The following is a 26,618-nucleotide window of genomic DNA, read 5'->3' as shown; positions in this document are numbered from 1 at the left end:
CTTCCTTCCTTCCTTCCTTCCTTCCTTCCTTCCTTCCTTCCTTCCTTCCTTCCTTCCTTCCTTCCTTCCTTCTTTTCATTCTCCGTTCCTTCCTTCCTTCCATCTTCCTTCCTTCCTCCCTTCCTTCCTTCCTTCCTTCCTTCCTTCCTTCCTTCCTTCCTTCCTTCCTTCCTTCCTTCCTTCCTTCCTTCCTTCCTTCCTTCCTTCCTTCCTTCCTTCCTTCCTTCCTTCCTTCCTTCCTTCCTTCCTTCCTTCCTTCCTTCCTTCCTTCCTTCTTTTCATTCTCCGTTCCTTCCTTGTTTCCTCTCTTCTTCTCTTCCTCCCTCCTTGACCCAAAGACAGCACAAGGGTTAATAATCACTTTGCCTTACTACAGCAACAACAATGTTTTGCAGCTGCGCGACATGTGCTGTATATTGTTAGTGATTAGCAGCTATTAGCCGCTCGCTGACAGAGAGAGGGATAGAAATGCAGCTGCTCGTCTCTCTACGTCTTTTTGCCCACCGTTTTAGAGATCATGTGATTTTAATTTAAAGTCATTTAAATTAAGTTGCACGCACGTGCGTGGGCGCATGTTTTATGTGCATCAGATTTTTATTTTATTTATCAGGATATTTAATTGTGCAGACATGCCTCGTAAGGAGAGAGAGGGAAGAGGAGAGGAGTGAGGAGCTAAAGGCAGTGGAGGAAGCACATGTACCAGTTATTTATGTTGTATATGATATGTATATTGTCATTTCTTTGGTTTTGATTAGTGGGTATCCAGACTTATTATAGTTTTGTATTTTTTCATTAGTTTCAGTATTAGTTAGGGCCGAGCACTTACAGTGCGAAAGCCCTATTGTATCTGTAGGAATTTTTTTTTTCTTTCTTTCTTTTTTTGATTTTTCCCACGAAATGAGGGCCTTTTTCCCCCTAAACGTTCCCCAAAAGTCACCAAATTTTGCATGCAAGCCAAACCTGGCGAAAAATTTGATATTTCATGGTTTGCATTAATGGGCGTGGCCTAACGGCTCAACAGCGCCCCCTAGAAAACTTTGTGCCTCAAGCCCCACAATACGGTTTGACGTACATGCACGAAAATCGGTACACACCTGTATCATGTCGCAACTTAAAGAAAAGTCTCTTGGCGCCATGGCCGAAACCGAACAGGAAGTCGGCCATTTTGAATTAATCGTGTAATTTTTCCGCAATTTATGCCATTCCTTCGGCAGTTAATACAGCCTGAACCGTAACGTGCACCCAGGTGTGTTGTACATCAAAATGTGCATCTCTATCCTGCGACACCACGCATTACTTTTCTCAGTCAAAAGCGTTACCGTGGCGACGCTAGACGCCAAAAAGCGCGCCCCCCCCTTCGTCTGATTGGTCCATAATTGATAGTTCCTACTTTCTGCCATAACTTTTGAATGGTTTGACATAAAGAGTCGTGGGTGGTGTCATCGGACTCGGTTTTGAGTCCTTGAACAAAATTGGTGCAAATTAGCCCTGCCCCTTCTTCTGATTGGTCGATATTTGATAGTCCCTACTTTCGGCCATAACTTTTGAATGGTTTTCAGCATCTGCTAAATGTCCAGGCCTGAAGAATCTACATGCAAGTCATACAAGCTTCTACTGCAGCCTGAACGTGCACAAGGATGCGAGGGCCCGTTCATCGCTGCTTGCAGCTTTAATTTTAGTTTGTTATTATAATAGGGGGTATTTGTCGTGGGTAAAGTTTAAAAAGTTCAGAGCAGGTATTAAGCCTGAATTAAGGTTCTGCGTTAAACCAACACAGAGCCTACACCGTTGCCGCCGTGACGCCATCGTGAACCGTTCGGATTTCTCCGTCACTCCATTTCGCCGCAGTGCAAAACCCCCCCAGAGCGCTAGTTGATACTTTGTTTAGCTTCTGGCTTTTCCGGTCACAGTGAAACAAAGAGATAAGGACAACTATTGTGCAAAAAAAAAACAAAACAACCCCAAAAAAAAAAAAAAATGAAAATCACACACACACACGAAGAAAAGAGCAATGAAAGTTCACGACTGCTTCACGAACCGGAACCGGAAATGCGTTGCTACCAAGCAAACCAATCACAGCCCTCTCGGTCGGTGTTGGGTCTGCGTTGCCTCGATGCGTAGTTACATTTTTTGGGAGGTGACGTCAGGCTACGTAGGCTACGGAGAGACTCCCGCGTAGCCGCGCACCCTACGGCGTAGGCTTAACGCAGAACCATAATTCAGCCTTTACAATACAAAACACAACAGCGTTTTGTATTGTAATATTACAAAGTAACAAATGTAACAAAGTTATTGTCGGAACGTGTTAAAGTCGTGTTCAATGTGTCCCTTTTTACATTTCAGCACCTGCCCCTCCAAAGATTCAGATTCAGATTGCTTTTATTTGCCATTTGTGTTAAACACATAGGAATTTGTCACGGTGCTAACAGGTCTCTGCACGTCCCTGCATTCCAGACAGGGAGGTCGGACGAATTAAACGAAAAAAAAATACGAAATATCTATAAATAATAATAATATGAAAAATCATTTCAGTCTCAAAAGTGAGAATCAGTGTTCACCGTATTTGCAGAGAAGATTGAGGAGCTTTATTGTAGAAGCTTGTGCAGCTTTATCAATCAAATCCAGGGTGTTGTAGGATCAGGCCGAGGCCTGCAGGGGGCGCCCGTGTCCCCTCTGAAAACCGGCCTGGGTTCAGTGTCACATGTGTCTGGTGTTCAGGTTACTCTTCCTCTACCAAGAAGCAAGGCACTAAAGAGGGCTACGATGTATAGAGCAGTAACATATTGGAATAAGCTTCCACCACCTTTAACCATGATAAACAATAAAGCTAGATTCAAACATACATTAAGAAAAGCAGAACTTAGCAAGGAAGTCAGTTTGAGTTAGTTGGTTTATTCTGAAGTTTTTGGTTTATTCTGAAATTCTGAGTGTAAAATTGAATTTCTTTTTTTGTTTGGTTCTGGCTGGTTTCAACAATGTAAGGGTTGAATTCCATCACATCTCTACGGAAGAGTATTAGGGCCAGGCAGGAGAAAAATACAAATAATATTTTAGAGGAGGAAGATTTTTTTTTCATTATGCACTTCAAGAAAAAAGTCGAAATGTGGAGAAAAAAGTTGAAATGTCGAGATTAATGTTGAAGTACAATTTCAAGAAAAAAGTCGAAATGTCGAGAAAAAAGTCGAAATGTTTAGAAAAGTCGAAATTTTAAGAAAAAAGTCGAAATTTAGAGAATAAAGTCGAAATGTTGAGAAAAAAGTCCAAATGTCGAGAAAAAAAAGTCAAAATGTTGAGAAAAAAGTTGAAATTTCGTGAATAAAGTCGAAATGTTGAGAAAAAAGTCGAAATGTTGAAAAAAAGTCGAAATTTCGTGAATAAAGTCGAAATGTTGAGAAAAAAGTCGAAATGTTGAGAAAAAAGTCCAAATCTCGAGAAAAAAAAGTCGAAATGTTTAGAAAAGTCGAAATTTTAAGAAAAAAAGTCGAAATTTTAAGAAAAAAGTCGAAATGTCGAGAAAAAAGTCAAATTTCGTTAATAGAGTCGAAATGTTGAGAAAAAAGTAGAAATTCCGTGAATAAAGTCGAAATGTTGAGAAAAAAGTCCAAATGTTGAGAAAAAAAAGTCAAAATGTTGAAAAAAAAGTCGAAATTTCGTGAATAAAGTCGGAATGTTGAGAAAAAAGTCAAAATGTCGAGAAAAAAAAGTCAAAATGTCGAGAAAAAAAAGTCGAAATGTAAAGAAAAAAGGCGAAATTTCGACTTTATTCACGAAATTTCGACTTTTTTCTCAAAATTGTATTTCAACAATCTCGACATTTCGACTTTTTTCTCGACATTTGGTCTTTTTTCTCGAAGTGCACAATAAAAAAAAATCTTCCACTCTCAAATTTTATTTCTCTTGCCTGGCCCTAATACCTTTCCATCACATCTCAGATCATTTTTGTTTAGATTTAGTTATGTTTTAACTGTAAGGATTGTATTTTATTGTTTTATGTGTGCAATGCTGGACCCCAGGAAGAATAGTCTTCACTGCAGTGAGGGCCGTAATAAATAAATAATAAATAAGTGTTCTTCACAGAGACCTGAGAGGGGGTCGAGCGCTGCTCTGGTCGCCAGCGGAGGATGATTCCCACCGAAGCGCCAGCCGAGTGGAAACCAGGGGGGGGGGCTGCGGTTACACTTTCCCACGACTCTAAACCTTCCTGTGAAACATTACTGGTGAATCAAAGCGGCCGACCCCGCGGCGACCTCTCCAACCACGTGGAAGTGATTCTCCGTCAGCTGATCCAGGCTCCGGCCCGGGCTGGTGTTCCAGGTCCAGCCCCTCCCCTTCCCCCTGGACACGATGCTCAGGTGTGAACACGGCAGGTGGGTGTGAAGATCCTTCACACTGAGGCTTCATTTCACTCCGTGCAAACACAGAACCACCACGCCCTGGCCGCCCCCGCTGAGCCCTGAGCTAATATTGTGCTTGTGGGTGAGGAGGGTTTCACCCAGCCGACCAGGAGCTTTGCTAGGTCTCACCTTTGGGTTCATCCAGGAACTCGCTGCCACGTCGCCTCAGGCCACGTTTACACATAGCCGGGTATTTACAAAAACGGATATTTCCCCCTCTATGTTTTGAAAAATACCCTCGTTTACGCGAACCCGCATAAATACGCTGTTAAGGTGCTATGAGCATCCAAACCTGCAGGGGGCAGTGTAACGAGAAGCCAAAGTCATGCTAGCCAATCAGAATCCTGGAAAAAAACGTCAACAAATGACACGAGTGAAGCCTGAATAATATTGTTCCGCGTTAAATCGACGGCGTAGCCTACGTACTGTGCGCGTCGCCGCGTAACCTACGCCGTAGCTCTGCGTTGGTGTTACGCAGAGCCATAAATCAGCCTGGACTGCCAGTTACTTCCAAGACGGAACGAGAGTCTTTGGTTTGGAGTGACAGAGAAGTGGAGTTACTATTAAGTGTGACTTTAGAATTTAAAACAGGTAAAATACAAGAAAATATTTACGGTGGCCAAACAAATTCTAATCACAGGTCGCACAGATGATGCTGGTGACGTTTCTGTCGCATAATGTGACGTTCTGAAGCCTAAATCTCCGTTTCCCTCCGTTTACAAGCAAACGTGAAAACTGAGTTTTTGAAAATCTCCAATTTGGCCGGAGTTTTCAGAAATTATCGTTTTTGGTGACTTTGAGCTTCGTTTTCGTGTAAACGAACGGCCAAAACGCATGAAAACACCACTGTTTTTGCTACGTGTAAACGGGGCCTCAGACCTACGGTGGCCGAGACCCGCCATTGCTGAAAATAAAAGTATAAAAGTAACGCTGCAAACAGAAAATAACGCCGCTGCAAATAAAATAAACACTTAGCAAATAAAATAAACGCTGCAAATAAAATAAACCCCGCTGCAAATAAAATTAAAAAAAACGACGCAAATAAAAAAGCCACAACGGAAGTGAATTACCGGGGACTATTTTTGCCGATGCACCGGTGTTTTTATGTGCGAGGACAACGGTGTTGTTGTTTTTGTTTTTTTTATCATTAATAATAATGCCACGAATAATCTAAAGCGTGGGTAACAATAGTTATTTGGATGAATGTGAAGTTGAAACCGTGTGTGGTGGTCTGGGACTTCCCCTGTCACGTAAAAAACACCGGTGCATCAGCAAAAATATTCCCCGGTAATTCACTTCTGTTGTGGGTTTTTTATTTGCGTCGTTTTTAAAAAAATTTGCAGCGGCGTTTATTTTATTTGCAGCTGCGTTTATTTTATTTGCAGCTGCGTTTATTTTATTTGCAGCGGGGTTTCTTTATATTTGCAGCGGCGTTTGTTTTTATTTGCAGCGTCGGGTCTCGGCCACCGTACAGACCTCCATCCGTCTTCTGTGTGTCAGGCCGAGACTCAAAAACAGGACTCAGATGCAAGAGATATTAGATAACAACAGGCTTTTATTGAATTCATCGGAGACCTCGGACCGAGTGACAAACAAATGGCTGTAAACTAAACTAGACACTAAACTCTGACTATAGATGGAACAGTAAACACTTCAAGGGGAGGGAAAAATAACTAATAAAAAAAGAAACAAACACGAAACGCTCCGTATGGAGGAAAAACCTGCCTATATAAAATAATAACAAAAAGAAATCACTCTTAAAAGAGGAAAAAACAAGAACTATGAATCTAAGCTAGGATATAAGTTAATAAGCGAAAGATCACTCTTTAACGAGGAATAAACAAAGGGCTAAGAATCTAAGCTAAGATAAGAATTAACAAACAAAAAAATCACTCCTGAATGAGGAAAACGAAGGGCTATGAAATTTAGCCAAGGAAAAAATTACAAACAAAAAAAAAAATCACTGGTCACGAGGAACAAACGGGTTACTATGGCGATTACTAAGGCTGTGGACGTGGACCGGGGAAGAAGACACTCTGGCACAAGACAAGGGGAACACAGAGTACCGGTATTTAAACACATGGAGGGAAACAGGGGACAGGTGGAAACACTTAGGACAATCAGACTGAGACACGTGAGGAAGGACAGGGGACCTGAAAACCAGAGGAGAATTACTTTTCAAAATAAAACAGGAAGTGACAGGTTAAAAACAAACCCAAGACCAGACGACCACCCCGGTGTGACACTGAGTTTTCTAAATGACCTGCCTGAACATCCATTTACAGACGTAGAGACCTGAGGCATCAACGGAGCTCATGCTTGTTTGATCCCCAAAAGGAAATGAAATAGTTTCAGCGTCATAATTATTTATTCAATGAACCGATAATTAAGGAAACACACGGACGAACATGTCAAAATAAAAATCTGTTGGTAAACCGTCACTGTTGGAAGCGAGGAGGATCGTAGCTGGAATCTGGAGAGATCGCTGAAGTATTGGTGGACGGATGAACGGGAGGAGACACAGGAGACACATGAGAGACAGGCCCCATGATGACCCCCAGAATCATAGACATATATATCCGTAGACGCCCCATCGAGCGCTGAGCCGTACGTCAACGCCGCCGCCATATTGGATGTGGCAAGACTGCTGTAAACTAATACAAGTAAATGGACTTATTTTCATAAAGCGCCTTTCTACAAAGAAATGTACGTTTTACGTCTCATTTATTCATTCACACACGCACTAAAATATTTGGGAAACAGTTAGGCACCAAATATTATATATTTAATTTTCTCAGATGGCAAAAATAAGAACTTTATTGATCCCACATAGGAGTAATTCATGTTATATCAGCTATAGAGAACAAGGTAGTGCCGAAAAACAATATATATCCCCCCTCACAAAAATAAGAAAAATAGAGAAACATATTTTCTCATCAACAAAACATATTTTACATGAACATATTAAACATTTTTCAAGTAACAAAATAACATATTTTAACTATTTTTCAGATTTTTTCCAATTATTTTATTGTCTGAAAAATGGCTCAAATGTTATTTTATTGTCTGAAAAATGGTTCAAATGTGTTATTTTGTCATTTGAAAAATTTTAAATTTGTTTTGTTGATCTATTTTTCTATGTTTCTCTATTTTTCTTATTTTTGTGAGGGGGGATATATATTGTTTTTCGGCACTACCTTGTTCTCTATAACTGATATAACATGAATTACTCCTATGTGGGATCAATAAAGTTCTTATTTTTGCCATCTGAGAAAATTAAATATATTATATTTGGTGCCTAACTGTTTCCCAAGTATATTAGTGCGTGTGTGAATGAATAAATGAGACGTAAAACGTACATTTCTTTGTATAAAGGCGCTTTATGAAAATAAATCCATTTACTTGTATTAGTTTACAGCGCAGTCTTGAACATCCAATATGGCGGCAGCGTTGACGTATCGCAGCAGCGGGCAAGAACACTCAATGCGGCGACACGTGTCTATGCCCCAGATGATCCAGAGAAGCAACGGCTGGAACTCCTGGATCTTAACCCTCCATCCCCAACACCTCTTTGACCTCACCTACCTGGGCCTGGGATCACGTTGTGGTCGTTACCGGGGGTTTGAAGACCCGTCCATCTTCCCAATCATAAATAACTTAAACCGTTGTCATGGTTACATCGTGACAAAGCTTAGAAAGTCCCAGAGTCTCCCGATGAAACGACTTATCGGGGCCAAGACATATGATCTTCCTTTAATCAGATCAGCAGGATTACGCTTCATTCAGGAGGAAAACCCGGCCGTCATGTGCTCGGATCATAAAGACTGATAACGCTTCTCCATCAGAGGACCGCGTTCAAGGAAATTGGACTTGGTTCCCTCTGAACGAGACCTGAACGCAGGGCCGGTGCTAGAAAATGATGACTAGGGGTGCATGCACATGCCTGGCACGTTACTCAACACTAAATTATGCATTTTCCCATAATTTCAAGCGGAATGATACTAGCAAAACAAGTATATTTAAAGTGTCTTTCAAGTGCATTTTTGCAGTAATATCGCTGCATAACAAAGAAAATGCTACATTTAGTCTGGGCTACCTCACCCATCAGACAATCTCCACTGCAAAAATTAAAAGTCTTAACAAGAATATCTGTCTTATTTCTAGTTAAAATGGCTCATTTTTAGTAAAAAAAAAAAAAAAATCTCATTACACTTAAAACAAGTCTCACTGGAAAAAACAATTTTCACCTGTTTCAAGTAGATTTTCACTTAAAATAAGTAGAAAAATCTGCCAGTGGAACAAGATTTTTTTGCTTAAATCTTGTTCCACTGGCAGATTTTTCTACTTATTTCAAGTGAAAGTTTACTTGAAACAGGTGAAAATTGTCAAATAACAAGTTATTTTTCTGGAAATGACTCTTTTTTGACTAAAAATGAGACATTTTAACTAGAAATAAGACAAATATTCCTGGTAAGATTTTGAGTTTTTGCAGTGTAGCAACAGAAAATAAAACATAGAAAAATAAATATAACCTGTGTGGTCCAGTCAAGTTGAGATGGAGTCTCTGTCTCATGACCACCGTTGTCTAACTTGCTGGCGTGGTTGTGCTTGAACCACTTCAGAATATCCATCGTTACTTTGTGTTAACGGAGCAGCAGAGAGCAGCGTCTTGCTGATGCAGGAAACTGCTGGACGCAGAAGAGTGACGTACACTGATTTATGGTTCCGCGTTACAGCAACGCAGAGCCTACGGTGTAGGTGCGCGTCGCCGCGTAGCCTACGGCGTAGGCTCTGCGTCGATTTAACGCAGAACCATAAATCAGGCTTAACGCGCACGCTAGGGCTGCAGCTATCGAATATTTTAGTAATCGAGTATTCTACTGAAAATTCCATCGATTAATCGAGTAATCGATAAAAACATATTTTGTTTAGTTAAAGAGCAATTATAAATATACATAAGATGTAAGATGTTAATTGACATTACTAAGACTAAATTGTATAATACAGTAGGTTCATGGCTGTGTATTTAAAAACCCTGAACTTACACCAGTCGACCAAATTCACTGATTCACTCAAAAAACTAAGGATTTTACCAAGAAATGTTCTTATTTCTAACCTAAAAATGCCATTACACCTGATAACACACATAACTTAAAAGGTTAGGTGTTTTTCCCACGTGTTTCAATTGAACTTTCATTTGTGTCAAGCACATTTTAAGTTATAGTTAAGTCTTAAGTTAAAGTATAAGATTTTGAGTTTTGGCAGTGTTCAAAATATAATTCTGATCCTGCTGTATTGGAGCACATTAGGCACCAGTGCTTGTTTTATCCATAAATGACTACAGAGATAAAACTGAAAACTACCCAGTTAGCTTTATTGCGATTTTATTTTTTCTGCCTTTTCTTTTAGTTAAAACTGTAGCGGGAACAGATGTTTAGAGGAACCTATGTATGTACCGGGTTAGAGGGGGAACATATAGGAGAACGGACCAGAAGAATATAGAGTGGATTGAAAATAAAAGTTAAGCACTGAGTTACATGTGTCTCCCATCTGGGCCATTGCAGACTCATTGTCTGAGCACATATATATATATATACATATATATATATATATATATATGGCATGTTACAAAAACCAAACATATCCGCCGCCTCTTTCTTTTCGTGCGCGGCGTCAGCGCGTTGTGCCGCATTTAATGTAGTCCGGTGGAAATACCTGCTTTGAGCTGCAAAATGAAACGATTCCTCCAGGCAGAGAAAATTCCTCAATCATTTTTTGTAAACGAATTACTCAAATTATTCGAGGAATCGTTTCAGCCCTAGCGCACGCACTTGTCAGTTTTTTTTTTCGTCTTTTCAACTGAGCATGCAAACACATAAACTGAGGGTGCAATGCTGCTTATGCACCCTGGTAGAACCGGGCCTGCCTGAACGAGATTAAAGGGCCGTTTCTTAACTGCTGATCGGCGCTGGAGATCAGAACCAATGAACCTGAGGGAGAACGGTGGCCGAGACCTGACGGCCTCTGATCAGCTCTGGCTCAAACGTCATGAAGCATCTAAAGAAACCTGTCTGCTTGTCTAAAAACTGGACGGCAAATCCAAAAATCCCACGAAAGCCGGAGCAGCTCCCCGGTGTTTGTGTTGAGGGTGGGTTTGTTGGCAGCTTTGCTGCAGCAGCTGCATGCTGGGATGCATCTGGGGTCAGTTCTCAGCCCCGGGGGCCGTTATCTGGACAGCGTGTGGAGCCTGGACCAGATGATGCCGCGTTATCTGCGTCGGCGACGCTGAACCCGGAGCACTTCGCCATCTGGGCTCTCAGACATCCACACAGTTCACTTTAGGTCGGGTTTTAAAGACAAAAACACACCTTTTTATTTGTTTTACGGCTTCGAAACGAAGAGTTAAACTTAGATACAGGTGAGTTTTATTTATTTTAATTTTATGTAACCAGGTACCAGGGAGACCGAGGAGCCAGGAAACCATAACAATGCATGAAATAATCCAATAAATGCTGTTTGTTGTCAAATATTTCTGTTTCATGTTTGTCTAGTTTTATCTAACTTGCTTAAATTTTTCATTTTTTTTCACAATGTATTATCTTGTAACATATATCATATGATCATATATTAAACATGCTGCAGATTTGTATTATTATTTTTAGTTTAAAAATAAGTTTCTGTGCACTTCTACCTCTCTTTCCCTCTCTCTTCTGTGTGTAGCGGGCAGGAAGCCAAAGATTGATACAGGTGAGTTTTATTCATTTTAATGTTATTTATTTCATCGGAGGGCATAGAAATATACCAACTAACAGGTAAACAGGTAAACAGGTACAGGGCAAGAGAGAGGAGCCAGGAAACCAGAGCAGGGCATGAAATAATCAAATAGCTGATGTTTGTTGTCAAACCCAGACAAGCAACTATTTTCTTTGTTGCATGTTTGTGTAGTTTTATCTAATTTGTTTACATTTTTTTTCTCAACATATTATCTTGTAATATATAAGATAAGATAATCCTTTCCCACAGAGGGGAAATTTGCAGTTTACAGCAGGAAAGGGGATAGTCCAAAAACAAGAAGCATCAATAGGAATAGTAATAACACAGTAATAATAACACACTATAAACAGTAAACTGGTATACAATAATAATAATAAGAATAAGAAAAATAAATAATAAGAAATACTAGTATATAAAAAAAAAATAGATGGATATTTACATAATTGCACGTTGCAGTGAATGATATTGCACATTATTTTCCAGTATGTACATTTATTGTCAGGTTGTATGTAGTCTACTGTGAGCAGTGCTCATTATGGTCATATATTAAACTTCCTGTATATTTTTATTAATTTGTTTAGTTTCTGTGCACTTATACCTCTCTATTGAGTGTGTGGCGGGCAGGAAGCCGGGATTGATAAAGGTGAGTTTTAATTATTGTAATGTTATTTTTTTACATCAGAGGGCACATAAGGACACCGACTAAGCCGGTAAACAGGTACAGGGCGAGAGAGAGGAGCCAGGAAACCATAGCAAGGCATGAAATAATCAAATAGCTGATGTTTGTTTTCAAAGTCATGTTTGTGTAGTTTTATCTAACTTGTTTACATTTTTCCTTTTTTTCCCTCAACGTATTATCATGTTTAACCCTCCTGTTGTCCTCGGGTCAAAATGACCCGCCACTGTGTTAAAAACAAAAATAAAATCTCCTAAACGATATTTTTTTACCTTTAAATTTTATGACTTTTCCTAGATTGGCCCCAACAGTAGAAAAAAATGAAATGTTGTTTTTAGTCACATTTCCATGTAAGCTGTACAAAAAAAAAGTACAAAGGTGGTCTTCGGGTCAAAGTGACCCGTAAGGCAAATAGAGTTGAAATCAAGGTCACAGAGATTTTTTTGTTTTTTTTTTAAGGTCACAGAGTTATTGTTTTAGTCGTGTCTCAAATCAATCAGTAGCAGAAGTAAACAAGACAAATCAGGTGGCAGAGGTGTCAAGTAACAAAGTACAAATACTTTGTTACCTTACTTAAGTAGAAATTTTGGTTATCTATACTTCACTGGAGTAATTATTTTTCAGACGACTTTTTACTTTTACTCCTTACATTTTCACACAATTATCTGTACTTTTTACTCCTTACATTTTAAAAACAGCCTCGTTACTCTATTTCATTTCGGCCTTTAAAATAAAAACTATCCAGTTAAATTGCTCCATCCGGATAGAGTGAATTTGGTTGTGGTTGTTTCAGATGTTCTTGTCCAGTTTTGTTCTTACATCCGTTCCCTCAGATTCCTGCAACTAAACTTGGATGTACATTCCAATAAAGGTTAGGATAAATGATAACATGCCTCTGAAGTTTGACTTTTTGCACCATTACAATACTTATAGGCAACTAGTCATCATATCTCCTGCTCTCTGAAACACATGTTAATGCTCAATAGTACACATATATGCTTCTTTAATATATTTGCATTATACTAAGATGCATTCATTTTCAATGGCTTTTTTCCCCCTTACATTACTTTTACTTTTATACTTTAAGTAGTTTTGAAACCAGTACTTTTATACTTTTACTTGAGTAAAAAACTTGAGTTGATACTTCAACTTCTACAGGAGTATTTTTAAACTCTAGTATCTATACTTCTACCTGAGTAATGAATGTGAATACTGAAGACACCTCTGTCAGGTGGTCTTCTCGCAGATTGCCGTGTCTTTGATCAGTCTCAGATCAATTAGTAGTAAACGTGAACAAGACAGAGCAGACATAATCAACACGAGACAGGTGGGTTCTCGCAGCCTGCAGAGCTCTGTTTTGTGGATTTCAAGGGGTTATAAAGATGCTGCAGATGACAGGACCCTGAATTCTCTCTGTGATGACGCCATGAGTGTGCGTTATAACCAGTACTCGAGTTGTAAAAATAAATCAGGGGGGATGGTGGATTTGATCATATGGGGACAGATAATTTGTGCTGATTACAAATAATATAATATATTACAAATAATAGCAGTGACCAAAACAGCTGCAGAAATACTGCAGGAATGACATAGCAGCAGTTAAATGCAGCCTTCTGTAAGCTTTAAATATCCACTGGGCTTACATCTAATACATCAAAACACAACAATAAAAAACACTTTTCTGAACTTATCAATATGACTCTGTCCTTCACAGGATAAGTAACATGGATCACTGCAAAAACTCTAAATCTTAACAAGAATATTTGTCTTATTTCTAGTTAAAGTGTCTCATTTTAGTAAAAAAAAAATCTCATTACACTTAAAACAAGACTCATCACTGGAAAAAACAACAGTTTTCACCTGTTTCAAGTAGATTTTCACTTGAAATAAGTAGAAAAATCTGCCAGTGGAACAAGATTTTATTGCTTGTAATGAGAAGATAAATCTTGTTCCACTGGCAGATTTTTCCACTTATTTCAAGTGAAAATTTACTTGAAACAGGTGAAAATTGTCAAATAACAAGTTATTTTTCTGGTAATTACTCTTGTTCTCGTTCTTGTACTAAGAACCTCCTGCACCTCTCTGACCCGGGTTGGGGGCACAAATTTAGTTTTTATTTTTCCATCATGTTTTTATTGCTGCTGCACTTTTTTCCAAATTTCTGCAGGATTCTTTTAACTTGGATGCAGATTTCTTCACATACGGGGACGAAAGTAAAGAAAAAACACGCTTGCGTATGAATATATACAGGACTCGAGTTGTAAGAAAAAATCAGGGGGGATGGTGGATTTTATCATATGGGGACAGATCATTTGTGCTGATTACAAATAATATAATATTACAAATAATATCATTGACCAAAACACCTGCAGAAATACTTCAGGAATGACAATGCAGCCTTCTGTAAGCTTTAAATATCCACATCAAATACATCAAAACACAACAATAAAAAACTGTTTTCTGAACTTAGAACTAAGGATAAGTAAAATGGATCACTGCAAAAACTCAAAACAAGAATATTTGTCTTATTTCTAGTTAAAATGTCTCATCAAAAATCTCATTACACTTAAAACAAGACTCATCACTGGAAAAAACAACAATTTCCACATGTTTTAAGTAGATTTTCACTTAAAATAAGTAGAAAAATCTGCCAGTGGAACAAGATTTTTTTTGCTTGAAATAAGAAGATAAATCTTGTTCCACTGGCAGATTTTTCTACTTATTTTAAGTGAAAATTTAATTGAAACAGGTGAAAATGGTCAAATAAGTTATTTTTCTGGTGATGACTCTAAATGTTGAAATAGCAGTAAAACCACATTCATTAATGAAATGACATAAGGGATGGAAAGGGGGGATGGCAGTTTTACAGGGGGGATGATTTGGACCGTTTTTATTTCAGGGGGATTCCATCCCCCCTCATCCCCCCTCAACTCCAGTACTGGTTGTAACGATGAAGAGGCTCTAGAGCTGATTTTTGCAGATGTCCAGCAAGACAACTCTGATTCGGAAGAGGAAATGGATTTGCACATTTTTTTCTTTTTCTTAAGCTACAGAAATACAAGCGAAGAGGAAAAACTCAGGTATTCACACGTGTTGTGGTGAAGGACAAGGTGTTTCTTCAAGCAAATGAAATTTGGTGTTTATAATTCAAATTAAGCTGCTTATATTAGAGGGTTTAGTGAAGACACAGGGTGTATACAGAAAATGAGGACAACAGCAAAAAATAAAACCCTACCAGACAGTGTGCAGAAGTTTTTCATAGCGTCTGAGAGTAAATATGAGTTAAGAGATGGATGCAGATTTTTGTTACCAAAAGCGATAAAAGAAGATGTATTTCTTTTGTCCAGCTGTGGAATAGTGTGATCTCAAACTTAAGCAATGTACTTTCTTTGTTATGTTCAAAAAATCATTATGTGTATTTATATTTGGGAGTTATGGCTGTAATTGAAAAAAGAGGAAAAGAGATATGTATGTCTATGTATACGCATCTATGTATGTATGCAAGTGCATGTACAGTATATATTATATGTTTGTTTTTTTGCTCTTTTTTTTCTTCACACTTGACACCATGTATTGTGTAGCTTAGGTTGTGTAGTAGGCGGGCATTAATTAATAAGCTCTGCTTCTGCCTGAGCCTTTTTCAGTCAAATTGTAGAATTTGTGTCTTCCTTGTTGCCTTGAAAAGGTATATATGATTGAAATAAACTTAAACTAAAACTAAACTATTATCCTACGGAAGAGTATTAGGGCCAGGCAGGAGAAAAATAAAAATAATATTTTAGAGGAGGAAGATTTTTTTTTCATTATGCATTTCAAGAAAAAATTCGAAATGTTGAGAAAAAAGTTGAAATTTTGAGATTAATGTTGAAGTACAATTTCGAGAAAAAAGTCGAAATGTCGAGAAAAAAGTCGACATTTTCAGAAAAAAGTCTAATGTCGAGAAAAAAGTCGAAATATCGAGAATATTGTTGAAGTATAATTTTGAGAAAAAAGTCGAAATGTCGAGAAAAAATTCGAAATGTTGAGAAAAAAGTCAAAATTTCGTGAATAAAGTCGAAATGTTGAGAAAAAAGTCGAAATGTTGAGAAAAAAGTCGAAATTTCGTGAATAAAGGCGAAATGTTGACAAAAAGGTCGAAATGTTGAGAATATTGTTGAAGTATAATTTCGAAAAAAAAGTCGAAATGTTGAAAAAAAAGTCGAAATGTTAAGAAAAAAGTCAAAATTTCGTGAATAAAGTCGAAATATTGAGAAAGAAGTCGAAATTTCGTGAATAAAGTCGTAATGTTGAGAAAAAAATGGAAATGTCAAGAATATTGCTGAAGTATAATTTCGAGAAAAAAGTCGAAATGTCGAAAAAAAAAGGCAAAATTTCGACTTTATTCACGAAATTTCGACTTTTTTTATCGAAATTGTATTTCAACAATCTCGACATCCCAACTTTTTTCTCGACATTTCGTCTTTTTTCTCGAAGTGCACAATAAAAAAAAATCTTCCACTGGCCCTAATATTCTTCCGTAATTATCCTGTAGTATGTATCATGAGGTCATATATAAAACATACTAATACCTCTCTATTTCCCTCCCTCTTGAGGCAGGAAGCCCAGATTTCCGGCGGCCCCTGAAGGCGTCACAGCTCCCATCCCTCCGCAGGTTTACCGGAGCGACGGAGCCGAGCAGCGCCGAGAACCGGCCCTAGAACCGCCGAGCAAGGAGGGAACAAGCCCCGCGGGTCTCCGTGAGTCTCTTCCAGACCTTTTTAAACGCGTGTTTGGGCTGAAAAAAGTCGAAATGTTTAGAAAAGTCGAAATTGCGTGAATAAAGTTGAAATTCTAAGAAAAAGTCTAAATGTCGAGAAAAAAGTAGAAATGTCGAGAATATTGTTGAAGTATAATTTCGAGAAAAAAGTCGAAATGTCGAGAAAAAAGTCAAAATTTCGTGAATAAAGTCGAAATGTTGAGAAAAAAGTCGAAATTTCGTGAATAAAGTCAAAATTTCGTGAATAAAGTCAAAATGTTGAGAAAAAAGACGAAATATCGAGAATATTGTTGAAGTATAATTACAAAAAAAGTCGAAATGTCGAAAAAAAAGTCGAAATGTTAAGAAAAAAGTAAAAAATTCGTGAATAAAGTCGAAATGTTGAGAAAAAAGTCGAAATGTTGAGAATATTGTTGAAGTATAATTTCGAGAAAAAAGTCGAAATGTCGAAAAAAAAGTCTAAATGTTTAGAAAAATTGTGAAATTTCGACTATATTCACGACTCGACTTTTTTTCTCGAAATTGTATTTCAACAATCTCGACATTTCGAATTTTTTCTCGACATTTCATCTTCATTTCAAGTGCACAATAAAAAAAAAATCTTCCACTCTCCAATTTTTTTTCTCTTTCTCCCTAATACTCTTCCGTAATTATCCTGTAGTATGTATCATGAGGTCATATATAAAACATACTAATACCTCTCTTTCCCTCCCTCTTGAGCGTGTGGCGGGCAGGAAGCCCAGATTTCCGGCGGCCCCTGAAGGCGTCACAGCTCCCATCCCTCCGCAGGTTTACCGGAGCGACGGGGCCGAGCAGCGCCGAGAACCGGCCCTAGAACCGCCGAGCAAGGAGGGAACAAGCCCCGCGGGTCTCCGTGAGTCACTTCCAGACGTTTTTAAACGCGTGTTTGACGCCGTTTCGGGCTGCGGAGCGGAGCCGCTGCGCGCCCGCTCCCTCGCCGCACGGCACGGCGGCGGCGGCCGCGTGCAGTTCCGGGTTGTCCGGCTTTGTGCACACGGCACCACGGGCTGGTGCGGGGCGCAAACAGACCCAACGTGGTTCTGTTTACCTCGGCCGCCGTGTGGCCCCTGGGCCGGGGCCAGGGCGGACCCGTGCGGCCCCTGGTCCCGGGCCAGGGCGGACCCGTGCCCACGGTTTTTACGGTTTTACGGTCCCGGTCTCTCCGGCGGGATGGCGGGCTAATCCGCGGCACGAGGCCCCAGTCCGGGCCGGGAAGGGAAGGACGCGCTCGCCAAACTCCATTATCAAAAACACACATTTACGTTTTTAATTTCCATAAAGCGGTTTTGGCAACGTAAACTGGTGGAAACTAATTAATTAAAGCCTTCTCTTCAATTCGGCTTAATTTAAAACAAACGAGATTCTACACTAGGGCAGCTATCGATTATTTTTGTGATCAATTATTCAATATAGTATCAATGGATTATTTGACGGATATGGAGGAGTATAATAATAATAATAATAATAATAATAATAATAATAATATGGAGGAGTCAACAACTGAACGGGGAGCACTTAATGTTTTTTGTTTTTATCTATTTATTTATTTTTTAATTTAAATTTTTTTTTTTTTTATTTTAATTTATTTTATTTTATTTTATTATTTTTATTATTATCTTTTTATCTTTGGAGGTATTGTCATGTACTTGTTTGTTTACTTGCTCTCATGGTGCGTCTCTCTCCCTCTAGTTGTATTGTGTTTATGAAATAAGAATGGAAATAAGGATTTGTGAAAATAGGAATTTTGGCTAATACATAAAAGATAGTGAAGTGTAAGGGATGTATAGGGGAGGGAGGTAACAGGGGGGTTAGAAGGTATTTAAAGGCATGTTAGGCCTCTCTTTGCTTTGTTTGTTGTTTAGATATCTCCTTTTAATTTATTTTTTTTTCTTTGTGTATATGTTGAGGTTGGTGTCTGTCTTATGTCTATACATGTATATTAGTTGTTGTTTTTTTGTTGTTATACTGAACGTCACTATGGTGTGGCACATAGAAAAATAAAGTAAAAAAAAAAAAAAAAAATTATTCAATATAGTCAATATATTCCATCGGTTAATCGAGTAGTCGGATAAAACTTCCTTTTGCCTAATTAAACCCGTACTCCTAAATTAAATACTTACCTGCTGTACTCTACTGCCCTTATTTTTAACAACTTGTGCTTTTTATTATTTTACCTCTTTTATTTTATTTCATTTATTTGTTATTTAAGCGTACTCTTAAATTAAATACTTTTTGAAAACCGTGAATGAGATGTGTATCTACTGCCCTTAGTTTTCAGCAACTTGTGCTTTTTATTATTTTACCTTCTTTTCTCATAACTTTATTTCATTTCATTTCTTATTTACTGTCTAATTATGTCTTGCCGCTTTTAATGTTGATGTAAAGCACTTTGAATTACCTTGTGTTGAACTGTGCTATAGAAATAAACTTGCCTTGCCTTGCTCAATTATGAATATGCAATAGAAAACAAGACAGATCACTTAATAAAAACAACCAATTTGTTTCTTTTATGAAAATAATTGACATTTATTTACATGTTATGCAAACTTTCCAACAAAAATAAATACAATTATTTCAAACATTTCCTGAGACATTTAGAAAAAAACGTATTCTTTTATAATTGTCAAAAATAAAAAATATTCTTAAACACTGCTTTTAAATTGTGCAACTTAACATTCATGACCAACACGTTTCAACAGAAAAAAGAACAAAAAAAACCGAGATTGTCCACTAGGGCTGCAGCTATCAATATTTCGGTGATCGACTTTTCTATCAACCATTCCATCGATTAATCGAGCAGTCGGATAAAATGTACTTTTGCTTAATTAAAGCTCAATTATAAATATGCAATAGCAAAAACAAGACAGATCACTTAATAAAAACAACAAATAAATACAATTATCCTGTTATTTCGCTCACTGTACAGTAAATAGACAAATGGCTCTTATTAACATATATACAATTTTTAAAACAAAGTGAAAGGTGCAGCAGTATGAGGTAGACATGGTTATTGGTCAAAAACTATGTTAAAAAGAATCTGAGCCAAATGTGAAGTTTAAATGTATTTTTTATTTAAACAGGCTCAATCATTTTTTGTAATCGAGTTACTCGAGGAATCATTGCAGCATCTTTTCACCAATGTGTCCTTATAAAGTTGGCTTCCTTACAGCAACCAGCACGTCTTCTAATGGTGTTTTTATAGTAATCTACATCCTGATTTAACTTGGCACCGACATATGTTTGTTAATCTTGTCTTCCATTGTGTAATAGAGTTAAATCCCTGCGCTTGCAACAGTCAGCTCTGTGCATCTGCTCTCATTAGGAGGTGAGGTGTTTTTATAATTAAATCTGCGGCCCGTGATTGACAGCGGTGCTTCTGTTTTTGCAGATGAGCGGATGAAACTTTGAGGGTGTAAAATAGAGAAGCAGCTGTGTGTGATGATCCCTAGTTAACAGCATAATCACGTGTTAATACAGGTTTGGCTGCAAAGCACAGATTTTATCCCCTAAGGAGATTTTGCTGATTAAAGTTCTTAGAAAAAGGTTTTTTCTTTAAAAAGTCCAACCGTCCATTTAGTGTTACAGTAAACCGCATGAGGGGGTTTCTGAGGACCAGACGATGCCCTCTGGCCTCAGTCATCTGTCTGTTTCACTTCCCTCCTCCTGAAGAAAAACAACTTTGCAGTCTGTTGTGGCTGAAATGATGAAAGGGTGGAATGATGACGGAGTGAAATGAGTGACCGAGTCAGCAGCGCTGCAGCAGAAACGTGTTCTAAACTCAGATTCAGGAAATGTTGCCCAACATTCGTCGTCTCAGTCATATGATTCATCAGCAGTTGAACAACTATGTGTAAACTGGAAAAACTGCCATCAGTACTTTTGTTGCTCCTCATTCGGGATTAGTCCCGATCCAAAACTTTCCGAGTATCTGCCGATTCCGAGTCCCGATCCGATACTTTCGTAACACACAGGTTGTCCCCTATTTTTACTTTATTCACCTTATTTGATCCTTTTTGCACTTAAACAGTGCAGTTCTCTTTAAGGTTACTTGCACAATCAAGAAATAACAGTTCAACTATTAACTAGTAAAAACAGTGCAAATTTAAACATACATTTGAATTAAATAAAAACAGCAGCTCAACCTAAAATACCCAGCAGGCATGTAAACAAATAATAGTGTCATAAAATAAGGCAAGTAATGTGCTTTTTAGACTGAACTCTTCCTTCTTACTAGTGTTGTTTCTGTAGCCTGTTTTAGTCTAGTCTTTGGGTCAAGCTATCATTTTAGTTTTTACTATTTTTAGTCACCTTCATTCTCCTTTTAGTCGTGTCAAGTTTCAGTCGACTAAAAGTCTGAGCATTTTAGTCTCGTTTTAGTCAAAGTTTGTATTTAGCAAAACCCATTTTACAATTCAAACAAGGTTATCTTATTATTATTATTATTATTATTATTATTATTATTATTATTATTATTATTATTATTATTATTATTATTATTATATTATTGTTTCCTTTATAGACTGAAAAATACATTCATTCCAGATACAGAAGACTCTAATTTGAGTTTACAACATATTTATTTTTATCTTTTTCTTTTTCCACGACACATTGGGTTTTCTTTTCCACGTCTATGTAGCAAAGTGTATCCAAAGATGATCTCTTCTTCTTCTCCATCCCCAGAGCAGATCCCCGCGTTTCTCTGTGTAACTTTGTTTTTAATGTACGTGAACCTAGAGCTCTGCGTTAACGGCATCAGCCTCTAACTCTGCAGCTGCATCTTCTGGATCTTTTCTAGAACATTTAGTCTCGTTTTGGTCAACGAAAATGAAGACACATTTTAGCAGAGTTTTTATCTTGAAATCTACGTTTTAGTCTTGTTTTTATTCGTTGACGATATTGCATTATATATTTAATTATCGTTATCGTCACATGACCAGCATTTTCGTTGCGTCTTGTCCCGTTTTCCTCAGTTAGTCATAATTGGGCCAGAAAATTTCCCAGAATGCTTTTCGACGTCATTTGCGGACTGAATCAAAAAAAAAAACATGGCGGACATTTCTTATTTTTTAGTGAATAAAATCAATATTTTGAGTTAGTTTCTGCATAAAACTGCGTTTTGATTAAATTTCTAGCGAGAAATGTATATTTTACTTTCATAATATTCACTCAGTGAATGTACATAATCACTCGTTTGCCCGTTGTTGCGAAGTTTTTCAAACCTCGCCAGAATAAAGGGATTCATGGTTCTGCGTTACACCAACGCAGAGCCTGTGGCGTAGGTTACGCGGCGACGCGCGCCGTACGCCGTACCCTACGCCGTACCCTACGCCGTACCCTACGCCGTACCCTACGCCGTACCCTACGCCGTACGCTCTGCGTCGATTTAACGCAGAACCATAAATCAGCTCCTGAGCCGGCAGGCAGGCAGAAATTCCAAAATTTTCGGAGCAAATTTCTTAACAGGTGTAGCTACAACTGTTTGATTTAATCTATTAAACCAACATTTATCTTCCTAAATGACTTATTTCAGCCAGCGGTAATTCTCAACAGAGCTGCAGGTTTCTCCCCGGGACGACGGCGCAGGTTGACCCAGCGATCACGTCTGTTCTCCGCCTGCTGCGCCCCGGACCGGCGGCTCTTATCATCACCGAAAACATCAGATCAAATTTCTTAACAGGCGTTATTTGGATAAACTGAGCCCAGGTTGGGGATCTTAACAGTTACTTTTATGCCTGAAAAATGGCATATTAGTGGCATATTAACAGCGCTACAGCTGAAATTAAAACAGCTTTTGGCTCTCACCTTCCTGATTTTAGTGGTGGTGTTGAAAGTAGGAGTAGTGGGAGTATTGGGACCGGCCCCTGGGAAGATTTCAAGTGCCCTAAAATCTGTCCCTTCTTTTTTAGGGGTAGTGGTAGTGAGGGAGGGCTAGTGGAAGAAAGTAGGGGGTGTATTGGGATTGGCCCTAAGTCTGAAACAATGTAATCAGGCCGATTTCCGATCACATGTTCGGATCAGGACATCCCGGCTCCTCATCTTTCTGAGAACGTGAAGTTGTTTACCGATGGAGGAACTTCGTTCCACCAGGTTCAGGTTTCCTTGACGGACGGCTCTGCGGGAGGCAGCTTTGTCTTGGATCAGGTGTTGTTTCTTTTTAATCTCCGTTTCCACCCTGGTTTCTCGGTCGGGGGGCTCGATGGGGGGTTTCCTTGGTGCTCTTTTTTTCCGTGGAAACGGAGTAATAAAGTGTCTTAAATGTTACGGCCCTCAGCTCAGCTCCTCTCGTCTTCCTGCAGGGATGATGAACGAGGACATGAGGGTCGTCCTGGCCGTCCTGCTGCTCACCGCCGCGGCCGGCGTCGTCGTCGTGGACGGTTCCATCTGCACCCCAGCCCCCTCAGCGTTGCCTGGCGACGGCTCGCTATCGGCGGTGATCGATAGGCGGCGGGCCGAGCAGAGCCAGAGGCAGCACCTGGAGGCGCTCTTCAACCGGTGAGTCCAACTGGGCCTCAGACCCAAACCCTAGACGGGCCGGATGGTCCTCCAAGATACCAACTCTAGAACGTTACTATGACCCACACTGATCGCAGCTATTGGAAACATCTTCAATCAATCAATAAATATTGATCCAATATTATTGGTGTACCAACCAACCGTTGGTCCCAACCCACCGCTGGGACCAACGGTTGGTCGGTACCAACGGTGGCTTGGTAACAGCGGTACAGACCGCTGGTACCAACCCAGCGTTAACCAATCCCTGGCATTTATCCCGATAACGATAAAAATGACGATTTAAAAAAAAAAAAAAAAAAAAAAAAAAAAAAAAAAAATACCAATTCAACTACACCTTTTTAACTATAAATCTATCACCACATTCAGTCTTTGGAGCCCCCAAAACACTCTAAAAGAATACTGAATGCTACTAAACTACACCAATTAAATTCAATTAATAAAAACCAATTAAATGAGTTACACCTGTACTGCAAAACTGTAATGACTCAGATCCGCCATGTTTGTTACACAAACACGTATCAACGGGAATTTATCTTTCTTTCTTTCTTTCTTTCTTTCTTTCTTTCTTTCTTTCTTTCTTTCTTTCTTTCTTTCTTTCTTTCTTTCTTTCTTTCTTTCTTTCTTTCTTTCTTTCTTTCTTTCTTTCTTTCTTTCTTTCTTTCTTTCTTTCTTTCTTTCTTTCTTTCTTTCTTTCTTTCTTTCAGGCTCATATCTTTCTTTCTTTCTGGCTCATATCTTTCTTTCTTTCTTTCAGGCTCATATCTTTCTTTCTTTCTTTCAGGCTCATATCTTTCTTTCTTTCTTTCAGGCTCATATCTTTCTTTCTTTCTGGCTCATATCTTTCTTTCTTTCTTTCAGGCTCATATCTTTCTTTCTTTCTTTCAGGCTCATATCTTTCTTTCTTTCTTTCTGGCTCATATCTTTCTTTCTTTCTTTCTGGCTCATATCTTTCTTTCTTTCTTTCAGGCTCATATCTTTCTTTCTTTCTTTCAGGCTCATATCTTTCTTTCTTTCTTTCTGGCTCATATCTTTCTTTATTTCATTCTTTCTGGCTCATATCTTTCTTTATTTCTTTCTTTCTGGCTCATATCTTTCTTTATTTCTTTCTTTCTGGCTCATATCTTTCTTTATTTCTTTCTTTCTGGCTCATATCTTTCTTTATTTCTTTCTTTCTGGCTCATATCTTTCTTTATACTAAACTGAGGTTTATGATCTCAAAAACTGAAATTGAAATGATAATTCATGCCTTTGTGTCATCTCGCATTGATTATTGCAACTCTCTTTTTATGTGTTTTAACAAAAAGGCTGTAAATCGCCTTCAGACTGTGCAGAACGCGGCAGCAAGGATCGTAACTGGAACAAGGAAAAGATATCATATTACCCCGATTTTATACTCTTTACATTGGCTACCAGTTAATTTTAGGATTCATTTTAAGATTTTAGTACTGACTTTTAGAGCGCTAAATAATCTAGCTCCCGTGTACATTGCTGAACTGCTGAGACCCTACTCTCCCTCACGTTCATTAAGGTCATCAGATCAAAAACTCTTGATGGTCCCCCGCACCCATTTTAAAACGCGAGGTGACTGCTCTTTCCAGGCCAGTGCCCCTCGCCTCTGGAATGCACTTCCACTGACCTTACGCAGCATTGAGTCCACTGACAGTTTTAAGAGAGAACTTAAAACATATCTCTTTAGACAGGCTTTCCCCTGATGATGATGTTTCCCTGGGCATCTGTGAAGTTACCTGTTGTTGTGCTATTGTGTGTTTTATATTCTACTGCATTTTATCCCTGATGTAAAGCACTTTGTGATTGTATCTACGAAAAGGGCTCTATAAATAAATTTTACTTACTTACTTACTTACTTACTTACTTATTTCTTTCTTTCTGGCTCATATCTTTCTTTATTCCTTCCTTCCTTCCTTCCTTCCTTCCTTCCTTCCTTCCTTCCTTCCTTCCTTCCTTCCTTCCTTCCTTCCTTCAGGTACGTTGTGCGTGGATTTAACACAGAACCATAAATCAGCTTTACACAAAAACGTCATCAACGGGAATTTATCAATTCTTACCGTGGGGAATTTTTTGGACCGTTTATCGTGAACGGTAAAATATCACCCATTCCTAGTCGGTACCAGCGGTTAGTTGATACCAGCCGAGCAGTTACCAACCAACCGTTGGTACCAACCCACCGTTAACCAATCCCTGGTACCAACCAACCGTGGTACCAACCAACTAGGCCTGGGCGATTTTGGACAAAAATAAAATCCCAATTTTTTTTCTCTGAAAACCCGATTTTTGATTTCGATTTTTTTTTTTTGGTAAACCTACAAAAGACAATGGACTAAATTGTTTCAAATATTTTATCTTTATTTTTAAAAGAAAAATAGCAAACAAATTTCCCTATTGGGAATGAAGTGCAATTGAAAGAAACTGTAAATCCTCCTTGAGTTTAGTAAAGTGACAACATTTACAATTTTCTTGACCAAACAAAGATGAGACGGGCTCTTTCTGTTTTTTGCAGCCAGCTGCAAAAAAGGAAAATCGATTTTCCGATTTTCCTTTTTTTAACATTGATTGTGATTAATAAATCCGATTTAGATTTAAAATCGATTAATCGCACAGCCTTACAACCAACCGTTAACCAATCCCTGGTACCAACCAATTCAATTCACTTTATTTGTTGAACAGGGCCTGTACATATTGATAAACACAAGTGTAAATCTGCATGGTTGTAGCCAGTAATTTCCACCATTCGTCCCCGCGACAAATTAATGCCAGACACAGAATCAGACACCAGCAGACAAATGAGACAAGATATGACATCTATACCAACAAAACACAACATGAAAACATATGACTGAGCTAGATAAATCGCTCGTACCAACCAACCGTCGGTACCAACAAACCGTTAACCAATCGCTGGTACCAGCCCACTGCTGCTAACGTAATGAGGTGTTTTCTGGACCTGAACAGGTACGGGGAGAACGGAACCATCTCCCTGGCGGGTCTGAGGCGTCTCCTGGAGAGCGTCGGGCTGGACCGGGTCCGAACTGTCACGGTGCAGCACCACCAGGTGCCGGACCACCATGACCACGACCACGACGGCCACGACCACCACGACCATGACGACCACCACCACCAGGACCGGGCTCAGCCCAGCTCGCTGCCGCAGCTCCTTGAGAAGTCGAGCGTGAAGCCGACGGCGGCGGCGGTGATCCTCGGCGCCACGGCGGCTTACAGAACCCAGCTGACGCAGCGCAGACGGCCGGATCAGGCCGGTTCTCCAGGAGTGGGAACCACAGCCGGGTCTGGGGTCGGAACCATCTCAGGGGGCCGGATGAAGAGAAGCGCGGCCAACCAGGAGGATGGACACCACCATGACCACGACCACGATCACGCCCACAACCATGATCATGATCATGATCACGGCCACGATCACGACCACGATCATGATCATGACCATGATCAGCATACGAGCCAGGATCGT

General features: G+C 39.1%; 1 protein-coding gene across 1 annotated transcript in view; it reads left to right on the top strand.

Annotated features, from left to right (window-relative positions):
• The first annotated feature begins 17,315 nt into the window (after positions 1-17,315).
• slc39a6 (solute carrier family 39 member 6) overlaps positions 17,316-26,618 on the top strand; it is a 33,632-nt gene continuing 24,329 nt past the window's right edge. Inside the window, exons 1-3 of the mRNA XM_061731655.1 lie at positions 17,316-17,474; positions 22,918-23,113; positions 26,105-26,599. Coding sequence (XP_061587639.1) covers positions 22,920-23,113; positions 26,105-26,599 — 689 coding nt within the window. The 5' untranslated portion in view covers positions 17,316-17,474; positions 22,918-22,919. The remainder of the gene's footprint in view (positions 17,475-22,917; positions 23,114-26,104; positions 26,600-26,618) is intronic.

Source organism: Cololabis saira, chromosome 10 (genome assembly GCF_033807715.1).
Source record: "Cololabis saira isolate AMF1-May2022 chromosome 10, fColSai1.1, whole genome shotgun sequence".
NCBI classification, from domain to species: domain Eukaryota; kingdom Metazoa; phylum Chordata; class Actinopteri; order Beloniformes; family Belonidae; genus Cololabis; species Cololabis saira.
The sequence above is the reverse complement of the archived record's forward strand: the minus strand, read 5'-3'. Positions and strand labels throughout refer to the sequence as shown.